General features: G+C 37.0%; 1 protein-coding gene across 2 annotated transcripts in view; it reads right to left on the bottom strand.

Moving 5' to 3' along the window:
* Window positions 1-332: 332 nt before the first annotated feature.
* LOC113413638 (uncharacterized) overlaps window positions 333-12807 on the bottom strand; it is a 72990-nt gene continuing 60515 nt past the window's right edge. For both annotated transcript variants that reach the window (XM_087952245.1, XM_026670060.2), the window contains one exon: window positions 333-1103. In XM_087952245.1, the coding sequence (XP_087808371.1) occupies window positions 901-1103 (203 nt within the window). In that variant the 3' untranslated portion in view covers window positions 333-900. The remainder of the gene's footprint in view (window positions 1104-12807) is intronic.

Raw genomic sequence — 12807 nt, 5'->3', positions numbered from 1 at the left:
GGTAATCCTTGATTTATTATCACAATTGAGCCAACACTTCCACTGTTAAGCAAGATAGTACTTAAGTGAGTTCTACCCCATTTTACAACTTTTTGCCATAGTTGTTCAGCAAATCGCTGCACCTGTTGAGTGAATCATGCGGTCTTTAAATAAATCCAGCTTTCACCAGTGACCTTGCTTGTCAGAAACTGACTGGGAAGGTTCCAAATGGTTATCACATGATGGTGCAACCTGCCATGCCAGTTGCCAAGTGCCCAAATATTGATCATGTGGCCACGGGGATCCTACAATGGATTCTGGTGTGAAAACCAGTCATAAGTCACTCCCTCCCCCAGTGCCACTGTAATTACAAATGGTCACCAAACAAATGGTGATAACTTGAGGACTACCTGCATAGCATCTCGTATATAGCATCTGGTTGACAGAAAATACAAAAAATAGAGCTGTTTTTAGACATTCCTGGCCTGAAGGAGGAGTTGATAATTTTAAGGAAAAAATGTTTTATTATTTTCACCTTTCCGTGTTTATGTCCATACATCATTCTGTACATGATGTCCAACATTTGTTTCCACATTAACAGCCACAAAGAAGTTATTTGTGTGTTGTCTAGTTTGAAAGTTCTTATTTTTTAAGAAGTTGACTGGCAATACTTTGCTCTTTTGTTTGTAATGCCCGCACATCACTAAGATTATTCTCAGTATGTTAATTATCTTAAAACAATGGGCTCTAATTGCTACCAAGATGGCTGATAGATGATAATTGCAGCCTGAAAACAAACTTTTATTCTACACATGACAATGCTTTGTCCTGTTTAATTTTCCTAAAAGCATTTCCCCCTCACTCCAGAGTTCTTCAGATGTAATCTAAAATAAGCCAGCTGTCACTTCTAGCCTTATAGGCCTATTGCCTCAAAAACCAAGTCCACAATTTCAAAGCAATACGTCTGATCAGAATAAGGATTGTAACAAGGTGGGAATGAAATTCTTCCAGGACTTTGAAATCTTGTTTCCTGCTGTTGTAGTACAGACTTGCGGCTAACAGCATTACAACGCAAAAGGAAAGGCCCAGGAACAAAGGTAGGATCCCAACTGTCTGCTTGTGAGCTGGGAAACAAAGGAAACAGAGAAATGGATTAATGTTCTTTATATATTGAAATCCTTATCACATTAGAACCTTTTCGCACTTAGTAAAAATCTTGAAGAACTTGAGAAGGAGCATGGGTTCCTCTCAGCATTATAACTACGCCACCTTCGGTCTGACCTAAGCATAGTGCATAAAGTTATCCATTACAATGTCCTACCCATCAATGAATACTTCAGCTTCAATCTCAACAATACACAAGCACACAATACATACAAACTCAGGGTAAACCATACAAAACTCGATTGCAGGAAATACGACTTCAGCAACAGAGTGGTCAATGCCTGCAATACTCTACCTGACTCTGTGGTTTCTTCCACTAATCCCAAACATTTTAACTTCAGACTGTCTACCGTTGACCTCACCCCATTCCTAAGAGGTCTGTAAGGAGCATGCATAAGTGCACCAATGTGTCTACCATCCCTGTCTTAATGTTCCCTTTTATTCTTATCTATTTCATGTATTAATAATCATGTTTATATCAATATATATATGTTATCAAATGCATGCTTGACAAAATAAATAAAAAATATTGTTCTTCCAACTCAATAATTTTCACCATCTCCTGCTCCTGTTCTTTTTGGCTTTTTAAAAATTGCTGCTCAACAACCCATATTGCCTTCCATAGCACCCTGGGACCTGTTGTACTGTAATTACTACTGTCTTACTGTAATTCAGCCTGATAGACTGTAATCTTGCCTCAACAGCAATGCATTGCAGATTGAAGTACTGCATATGTGGGGCTGCTCTTAGGACAATTTGGAGCCCTACCAAATAATCTGTGGAATTGGCATTTGGATATTATGACTCCTATTCTCACCAATTGGTTTGATTACCTATTTGGTCCTGACTCCTTTAAGGAACCCCTTTGCCAAATGGTACTGTCCATGGGGTTTTCACAATGAGGTGGCTGGATAGAGTCACCGAAGCAATCGGTGTGAGCTTAAATGGACTCTGGGGGATGGTAGAAGACAGGAAGGCCTGAGGAATGTTGTCCATGGGGTCACGATAGGACTTCACGACTAACAACAATAATTGCCAAATGACTATTCATTCTTGATATATGTCATAAAGGGAAGCTATTATGTCTATGAAATGAATCAATACACAAAAATGTGTATACTGTTCACCTGTTGCCTCTGCCTTTTTTCCTGTTTCCTCTTGTAATACTTGATTGAGTTGGTGGTCCTCATCTTACAACTGTAATTGAGCCCAGAATTATGGTTACAAGTCATGGAAGTTATTAAGTGGGTCTTTATAATCTTTTTTTGTAGTTATTGTTATGCAAATACTGTGGTCATTAAGTGACCCATTTTCTTCAATGGGCTTTTTTTTTTTTTTTGCTGGAAACCAGAAGTTAATGCTGGAAATTGGCAAAAAAAATGCTAAAATTTTTGGTCATGTGACTGAAGGACACTGCAAAGAGTCACAAAGGGTAACTGTTTGTGAAGTGCCCAAAATATGATCATGTGACTGACCATGGGGTTGTGTGTGTGGCCAACAGAACTTTGGAACAGGGTTGGAGAGATCTGGAGAGATCTGTTATAACTTCATTCAACCAGTTCCATTTTAGACTTCAATAGAGAGGTCAGACAAAGCTACATTTGTTTTAATATGGTTTGAATTCTAGTTTGTTAAAATTACAGTAAAATTGATGCAATTACTCTCCATTCGACAATCTTTCCTTAAACACTTAAAAATCTTTTTAAAGAACAAAAATCTGAAGAAATCTTGGCCGTTTTCTAGAGTAAAGCTCAGAATATTGGTGAGGTTTGAAGATTTGGACCCATAACTTTAAGTTTTAGTAAAAAAAAATATTAAGCTTTAACAGTAGGGTTAAAATCTTTATTGCTTCTATTCCCTATGAAATAATGTAGGTAATTCTTTTCTAGAATTGTTTTTATTGTCCTTTTTATGCAGGCTTATCTCTGGGAAGCTCAGAATAGCTTGAAAAGCTCCTTCCTCTCTCTTGGTTTGTGGCTTTATCATATCTGTGAGGTAAAGTGGAAAGGTAGAAATATAATGATCAGAAAGGAATGAGGATTTGCACAAAGATTTCAGCAAAGCATTTTCACAGACCTAACACATTGGCTAAGTTTAATAAAAGTTCAGCAGGACACGTGAGTACTGAGTGAGACAATATCATGAAATCTCAGAGATATTGGCTAGACTGGAAAGTTGAAAAAAATCCCTTTTTTTTTTTTGCATGTAATACTCAGGAACCCAGCTTACTGAAATCATTGACTCTAATGCTATTCAGCACCTGGATTGCTGCATCCTACTAGCCTCACCCTAACTCAGCCATCTTGATACTCATGATATATAACTGTTCAAAACTGTCAGAAGTTCAGGGTTCAGAACCAAGCCAGGTCATCCAAGGAACTCACAGGGCAAGTTGCTTGGAGCAGAGGCATCATTTATTTGAGAACTTACACCAAGTTACAGTTCTCGAGTATTTGCCTTTATACCTTTTCTTTGTTCCTCCCAGAACAGAACCCATCCACTAGGAATTACTGGAAACTGTAATTAGCTGACCAAGAGGGGCGCTTGTTGATTAGGCAACCTGCTAAACCTTTGGCATACCAGTTTTGGTATATCAGTTTTTCACATATCAGCTGGCTTTTTGCTTAATTTACATTGCAGCTCAAGTAGCAGTGACATTAATAGGTGTAATATTCGGTATCCTCACAAACTTTGGCCATTTTTCACCTCTTTGCTGTGTTCCTTATCTTTTTGTTTTAGTGTAATTTGAAGTGAAGTGGGAGCAAGAAAAGTGCAAGTAAGGGAGGTTGGTTATATAGCTTAGGTTGAATGTGAGGCAGATGATAAGTACCTTATCACTTAACAATTGCAATGTGTTAAATGTCCATGATGTTAAAAGGCATAATAAGCTCACAGAACCTCATGTCTTTCAATAAAAATTGTTACGTAATCTGAAAAGGTGATGTCAGACTCTTCCTGATTTTTGTATCCTAAATGAGAACAAAGGTTGATGGTGGTGAGCCTTATGCTTAATCATTTGAGAAATGAATTACCACAAGGGGGAGAACCATCCTACTTCCCCCATTGATAACATTGATTAATGCTAGGAGATGAAGTTAATTACTGGATAAAAGCTGAATAAGCTCATGCTTTTCATGAAAAGTATGTAATCCGATGTATTTCAGTATAAAAGATGGAAAAAGCATCATTTCCAACAGATATTCAGTTTTATTTGTAAGTGAAACAACACCTTAACAAACTGACTGTCAAAACAGCACCAGTGGGTATGCCACTCTTGAAATATAGGTAGTCCGCGACTTACAACTACAATTGAGCCCAATAATTCTGTTAAGTGAGACATTCGTTAAGTACGTTTTGCCCCATTTTACCACCTTTCTTGCCTCAATTGTTAAGTGACTCACTGCAGTTGATAAATGAGTCACCCGGTTGTTTAAGTGAATCTGGCTTCCCCATTGATTTTACATGTCAGAAGGTCACAAAAGATGATCATATGACTTTGGGACATTGCAACCATCATAAATATGAGTCAGTTGCCAGGCATCTGAATTTTGATCCCATGATCATGAGGATGCTGCAAAGGTCGTAACTGTGAAAAACGGTCATAAGTCACATTTTTCAGTTCCATTGTAACTTTGAATGGTCACTAAATGAACTGTTTTAAGTTGAGGATTACCTGTACTGAATGTCTCAAATATTTCACACACACATACACACACACACACACACAAACACACCTGGGATGCCTCCGGGTCAATTGTCCATAAACATATGGATATTAAAGATGGATGCTTACCATTGGCGTTTTAGGAACAGTAATTTCTGAGAATAGTGGTAATTTGTGCATGAATATTTTTGAAAGTCAATCTATCCAAAGTGTAATGGGGCAGAATAACAGTTGAATGGTTATTATCCTGACAATGACTAGATTTAGACTGATCTGCATAAATCATATTAATAATAAGCTGGAAGAACCTATGAGCAGTCTGTATATAAAGCAGCTTCCCCTCTCTCTATCCTGCTCTGTGTTGGAAGCAACGCAAGTGTCAAGCCAGGACATGCTGATGGGTTGCAGAGCCAGTTAAAACATCTGTTTCACCCAACATGGCAATTTTTATTTAAGGTGCTTTGCTATTATTTTGTAATAATGGTATTCTTTTATAAAGCTATTTGTGCATGGAAAATCTGCGCCTCAGATAATGATTTTTAAAAATTGAATAGACTACAGCCATTTGTCTGTTATATGCATATAGCTAGTAAGTGGATTTTTTTTAAAAAAAAACAAAAAACAAAACCCTGCCATTGCTGTATCATTATGGGTAAAGGTCCACCATTCACTCTGGCCTATTTAAATTACCTGCTATTACCCGCTCCAGAATTCATGGTAAACACACTTAAGCTGTCAGGCCAAGGCACACGACGAAAGCAGAAGTCATAAAGTCAGGCAACCCAGCCCATAATAATGTATCAAAATGTGTGAGGGGGAAGCACAATGCTAAGAGCAAATCATTTTAAAACACCCAAGAAACTGAATCAATGTTCTCTAATAGAGTCAGGGGAACTACTTGCAGCAAATGATTTATTCATCTTTCATGAAGCCGTTCTTTCCGCTTGCAAATTATCTTTGAACAGCCTTCCATTTTCTTTGTTAAATCAATTGCTATTTAAAATTACTCTCTTTTGTGCCTTCTGTGAATAGTTGCCAGTAGCTTGTTTGCTCCATGCACATGCTGATGCAAAAGTTATTCTGCTTCCATCTCATTTATTTTTATGGTTGGTCACATAGTCAGCCAGATGTTTAGACTGGATTTGGCATTTTGATCCATCCATCAAGTCCTTTCCAAGGACAGGGGAAAGGCAGATGTTGTTTCATGGTCTCAAGGTATTGTCACAGAAAGTAAGGTGTTCCAAATAGACTGGTGGTGGTTTTTTTTTTGCAATTGACTGATGGTGATTTGGTCAGTGTTGAAGGTGGTTCAAGTGATGCTCCAGGAGTTTTGAGATTGTACCCAAGACCTTTTGCCACAGTCATTCTACTTCTATTTGTAGCTCTTTGTATTTTGTGATTTTCTCTAGTTCTTTCTTTTCTATTTTTTCTGCATCCAAGTACTGCCATGCCCACTGTACAGATGTTTTAATCTGTACAGTATTTCTACTGGACAACTGTTAAATCTCGGGTGTTATGTGGCGGGTGCTTGTCTGTTTGAATTCTAAAGAGTACTTTGTCTTCTTCATTTTCTATTACTTTGTTTCGTGGTCCCACCAATTCTTGCTTGCAGAGAAATGGTATTTCTTGCAGCTGTTCCAAGGCACCATTGTTGCTACTTTGTCAGGCCCTTGTTTGTAGTCAGTCAGTGCGATCTTCTTGCAACACCTAACTAGGTGGTCCACTGTTCACCTTCTTTGCAGAGGTGACATTAGCTGTTGTTGCTCTCTTCTCAATTTTATGCATTTGTTCATTATGTATTTGTTTGTTTATTTATCAAATTTATTAGCCACCTATCTTACCACAGGGTGACTCTGGGTAGCTTACAATATTAAATTAAAAATAAAACTCTATAAATAGAATGTTGCAAAACTATAAAAATAGAAAATATGATAGCTAAAAGATGGAGAGAAAGGATGGAGAGAAAAGGAGTAGCATGAGTGGGGAAAGAGGTGGAATCTGATATTAATCTGCAAGCCACCTCCAACACGAAGCCCCTCCTTTGGACCCCCAAGCCAACTGGCAGAACCAGGTCTTTAGGCTTTTATGGAAGGTCAAAAGGGTTGAAGAGGTCCTCACTCCAGAGGGGAGGCAGATGTATTCCAGTGGGCCAGAATGACAGCAGAGAAGGCCCTTCTCTTGGACTTATCCAGAATTCCCTGGTTAATGGAAAGAGCATACCCGGGGTGGGATTCTACCAGTTCGCACGTATTCGCTAGAACCAGTTGTTAACATTCTAAGCAGTTCAGAGAACTGGTTGTTAGAAGAAATTACTGGCCTAATCCTGTAAGGAAGGCAGGAAGGAAACATTCTGGTGTTGCTTACAGAAACTGCCTCTCCATTAACCCTTATTACATTCTTGGCAGGACTAGACTTCCTGTCTCAGGAACGTCTCTGGAGTTTCCCCCCTCTTTTGCTGGTACTTTGCTTGTGTGGAGTGACCATTCAAAGTTACAATGGCACTGAAAAAAGTGACTTATGACCATTTTTCACACTTACGACTGTTGCAGCATCCCCACAGTCATGAGAGACCAGGCGAGGAGATGTGATAGTGATATTGAATTGGCCACACCCAGCCAGTCACATGACCACCAAGCCATGTCCACCCAGTCACATGACCACCAAGCCACCTAAGCCACGCCCACAGAACCGGTTGTTAAAAATTTGAATCCCACCCCTGAGCATACCATCTCTGCTGGCACGGATGTGGGGGACAACAATCCCAGGGGGAATGAAACAGTCCCTTAGGCAAGCTGGACCCATGCCATGAAGAGCTTTAAAGATGATTACCTTGAATTGCACCCAGAAGCAAACAAGCAATCAGTGCAGTGTATTACTGTACCATGACTTATTTATCTGAAATAAATGATCTTAGATTGCTTGTTTCTTAACTGAGCAAGAAAAAGCCGATCTGCTTCCATGCATCTTCAAATTATGTATTCAGAAATGTAATATTTTAATTGATATTAGCTTCTTGCCCCAGAGACATTGCAACTCATTTCCCAGAATTCCTAGCTATGGGGACAGAACATGTAGGTTGCTATAGTCTCCATCTATCTAGAAAGCAACTCTTTAAAGAAGACTTTTGGGAATTCATCCTTTTAGGCCAGGCTTTCAGCTGCCATGTGCCAAATGAAAACAGAGGACATGCCTGCAAACCTTACCTCTATAGTCTTCACGAAACCCAAATCTCAAAGCTCTGCAGAATCCCCATGTCAAGTATTAAGGATATTTTTAGTAAGTCTTTGCAACATGCTTGCAAATGACCAGATTTGGTGCATGAAAGCACTCGGGATTTTTCTCTAAAAGTCCTGATTCAAAACCAGAAGGAGAAATAGTTAAGAATATATCTCAGTCTTACCCAACTTTCACATATTTTAAATGAGTAGACCTCGGTTTTGAGAATACTCAGGACAGCAATGCTGACAAGGGAATTCTGAGCAATTCCATATTGCTGAAGGTCCACCTAGACTGGGAAGAATGATTTATGACTGTCCTTTCTCTCCTGTTTTATGCCTGTGTCATTAGTAGTCATACTTCTCTTTATTGGTAGTTAAAATTTTCTTTTAATCCATAAAATTGCTTGCTTTCACTCTGAAGTTTTGCTGAGAAGTTCTGTGTGTGTATTTGTGTGGCAGAATAAAAATAAAATGAAATCTTTTATCTTGCATTCCAGTGTGTGTGAGATGCTTGGTATAGCTAGTTCATCATTGCTATATACCATCTTCATTTCTTTGATTGATGCATCTCTCCACCAGGTGGAGAGGTGGTATGTATACGCCTAATATACATACAATAGCTCTATAAGACAGGCCATTGTTATTACATAACATCTTATTTCAAAAGCAAAGAGGGGTCAATGCTAAAATGGAATGCCTGGCCCAAGACCACCTTATGAATTCCTGGCTGAGTGATATTTGAGCTAAGGAAGAATTATAATACTTTGGATCCATTCCACCTGATTTGTATTTTTATAGAAGGTGTGCATTAGGCATTATTAATAAGAATTGCAATAAATAATATATATGTCACAGTCAGTTTATAAAAGGTTATTGCTAAACAGCTATTTAGTCACAGTAGGAAATGTCTAGAAAATAACAGGCACACTTGTAGTATATCGCCAAGAAAATCTTTGGGGATTAATACAAAAACGCAAATTTGTAAGTTTGGAAATTGCCCAGTTAAGAAGCAAAAGCTGATTTACTTAATTGCAAAAGTAATGAACTGTTTTAAAAAGCTTCAAACAAAGTGAGTAAGATTTCTATTTCAAAAGTCATTCAAGTTAATTTAGCTGATTCTAGTTTCTTTCTTTTTTAAGAAATGCTAGGATTTTTGGCTGGATGCTGTTGTAATACAAATCCAATGCATAGGGAAGGCAGCAAATATGATTTTTTATAGCCTGATATCAGCCTCCCAAGCTAAACTAATTAATTAATTAAATGTATGTGCCACCCATCTCACTATTAGAGCACCTCTGGTAATATGATGGTGCCTGAGGCAAAACTTAAATGTTGCCTTTTATACGAAATAATGATTATGTTCCTAGGTGGACAGAGAAATAGGCAATCAGGGTATCTTTAGTGGGGGGTCAAAAATCAAACTGATAGGCACAATCAATGCAGTTGAGGTACTTTTCAAATATATTGCTTGGAGCATATAAAAACAGGTGGGATTTCAAGTACATGGCTATGACTGCCATCTTGAATTTTTGACCCCTCTATCTTACTCTATGCAGCAATTTTCTTTATTGGCTTTACTTCTTCAGTCTTTCTTTGATATTGGTTTTGTCACTAATCCATTATTTGGCATTTCATTTCCTTTTTATGTTCATTGTTGTTTCCTTTTCTTTAACTATATTGTAAGTACAGCTGGTAATAGAAAATCTCACCTCTGCAGATGTGTTTTCATTTCTTCAAAATGTGTCAGATATTGCATCACTGGGGACATCTGAAGAACAATGTTAGCCACTAGACACATGACTCTACACAATGCTGAATTCTCCTTGAAGAGTGTGATTATTTTTTCATAAAATAACGGATGCCCCAGGGTGAGGAATATTTGCATATTTTGAAATATATTTTCAGTAAATCAAAATGGTGGCCATCAGAAACTGCCACAAAAATTAGCTCCACTATTCTCATCTATTGAAGCAAAAGGAAGAGTTAAACAATTGTGGAATAATGAAAAATGATAAACCAATTATTTGACATTTTTGCACTAAAAAGACAATTAATATATCCATGATTTTTAAAAAACAAACTTCCATGTAAGATGTTATGACTTCATTTAGAAATAAATTAAAATGGCTGCATTTGATTCAACTTTTTATTTGTTTCAAAATGAATGTTCTTCTTATATGCAGCTTTAAATGACAGAGGGTCTTACACAAGATAGTTCAACTTTGAATTGGATTGTTACCTATTCAGGTGCCTTAAATATGCCAGCTGAAGAAGATATGTTACCCTACAAAAAAAAAAACCTCTTTTGTAATCATGTTACTCTTTTTGAAAGAAGTTCCAAAAATAACTATGAATCCTTCTCTGAATATTCTGGAAAATGACATTCTATTAATTTTTAAGGGAAGTATTATCAAGCAATTAGGTCTGTCCTCCAAGATAAATATCTATAGTAGATGTCTCCTTCTGTCAATGGAACAATTGCCATGTGACTTAGGATCCTAATTTATCAAGCTCTTCTCTTATATTAAGATGGGGCTCTCCACTTTAGACATGAAGTAGGGGTTGGTTGCTTTCTACACATGGACAGTGACATGGCAGATGGGGACAGGATCCTAATATGATGTCACTATTTTCCATTACTCAGATCTCTCTCTCTCTCTCTCTCTCTCTCTCTCACACACACACACACACACAAAACACATGCACACACACACATAGAATAGAATACATGCCAGGATTTTCACACAAGTATTATCGTCCCAATGCAACTGTTGGCTGTGTGGCTTAGTTGGGTTATTTGGGACACTGAAAAAACTTTGGGGAGGGAGTTTTTGGGGGATGGGGAGTCATTGGGTTAGGAATATTTAAACCATGTTGGCTGAAAATTCTGGGAATTGTAGACTAACCAACACCCCGGATATCAAATTAGACAAATCTATGTTATAGAATGTTTTGAGTAGAAATACATTTTATAAATCCATTTCAATTATAAGAATGATGATATGGCTTTGCTTGTTGCAGAAATATAGCCTGTTGTGAGAAAACAATGATTTTGTAACCATGCTTTCTATTTTATTCCCCCCCCAAAAAAAAAAAACCCATGACAGAATTAAAAAAAATAATCTGTTTTTTTAGAGTCATTCTTGGTACATAAGGATACATCATCTGCTTGTATCTTGGAGTGATATTTGTTGATAAAAGCCATCCAAATCTTGATTTAGGGAGAAATCTACTGCAAATGGAAAAATGTCTGTTCTGCCAAAATGCTTTCATTTTTCAGTCTATATAGCTGAGCCAGATTGATGGTTTGTGTTGTCATTTGGCAACGTAAAATTTATCAGAGACCATTTGCACTAAAGGATATAAATGGATGAGTTGGCAGTAGAAAATGAGGATTTCTTACTACGATTCCAAACATGATTTTTCATTGTGAGCTTTGTCATCATGGCAACTTTAAAATAGCTCATGTAACTTTATAGTAACTGTTTTAAATAGAAGTAGGGACAAACAATTCATATGTTTTGTTTTCACTCCATTTTTCATGTTCACAACTTTGAATTAGGTTCGATATGCTTTCAACTTTTTGTAGTATTTTTCTTTTTAAAAATCTCTGCATTTGTGAACCTTTTCTGTGTGCAATTCTATATACATTTTTTTTATCTGTACACTGTACGTACTTCACTCTACAATAAGGCATTTTAATGAACATGTTCAGCTAGTATACATTATTGCATACATAATATTGTAGCAGCTCATTTTTCAGATGTATTGTTGAATTGTGAATAAAAACAGAACAATTAACATCTAAGTTTATCATACTGCTGTTCAACAATGTTCTAAAATGGGGTGAGGAGGCAAAAAGTGACTTTGGTGTTGAGCTCTTTCAGCATTCTTTCTGCAGTTCCTCTGAGGGTGCCTGTCCCAAAAAAGTTGCCTTTTTTGTATTTTTTGAAGAAATGGTGATATTTTAGGCCTTTGGGTACCCACTTCAGTCTATAAAATCTCAAATCTCCTCTCTTCTCAAATTGGATTCTGGCTTTCACATTTTAGTATTGTTCTCAAACTACTAATAGCAGTTGCTTAAGAAATAATGAAAGATAAGTTATACTTTCTAGATAGAAGTCCTGACCTTGCTTAGAAGATCTTGCTTAGAAGTCTAATCCTGACCTTGCTTAGAAGTTGACTTAATAGGTGACATTAACAAGTTATAGGGAAATTTACAAAACATTTTATTACATATTATTGCACTATGATAGTGTGAAAAGCAATTTTTGAAATGAGAATAAAGGAACATCCCAGTACTCTTTATACACTTATGAAACTTATTTGAGCCCCATTAGCACTATTAGTGCATGAGAAAGTTATATTTCCAGGGTAAAACCAGTGTTGGGACTGAAAGATAGTCTTTGATTTTAGCTTCCATCCTCAATTTTTATCCTGAAATTCTTTCTCAAAGATTTCTATTCATTTTTGAGGGGAGTAAAGTGTACTTATGAAATAAAAGCACAAATTAAACATAATCTGAGTTTTTTTTAATGTTCTTGTGGTGATGGACAGGTTTGTAAAAATCTGGTTAAATCTTGAGATAATGAAGGAACAGTTTTTGGAAAGTCATTTATTTGTAATTTTACTGTGTTATGGAAGATTTACCTGCCCCTACTTGTTTTTCTTAGTAAAGTGGCATAATGTTTAATGTGTAGAGCTATGCTCAGTGAAACCCAGCTTAAATTCCGGTCTCAGTCGTAACTCACTGAATGACTTTCTTTCAACTCACTGAATGAC

This window comes from Notechis scutatus, chromosome 1, assembly GCF_049901735.1.
Source record: "Notechis scutatus isolate UNSWTSFEM ecotype Mainland chromosome 1, rNotScu1.2, whole genome shotgun sequence".
In the NCBI taxonomy this organism is placed as follows: domain Eukaryota; kingdom Metazoa; phylum Chordata; class Lepidosauria; order Squamata; family Elapidae; genus Notechis; species Notechis scutatus.
The sequence above is the reverse complement of the archived record's forward strand: the minus strand, read 5'-3'. Positions and strand labels throughout refer to the sequence as shown.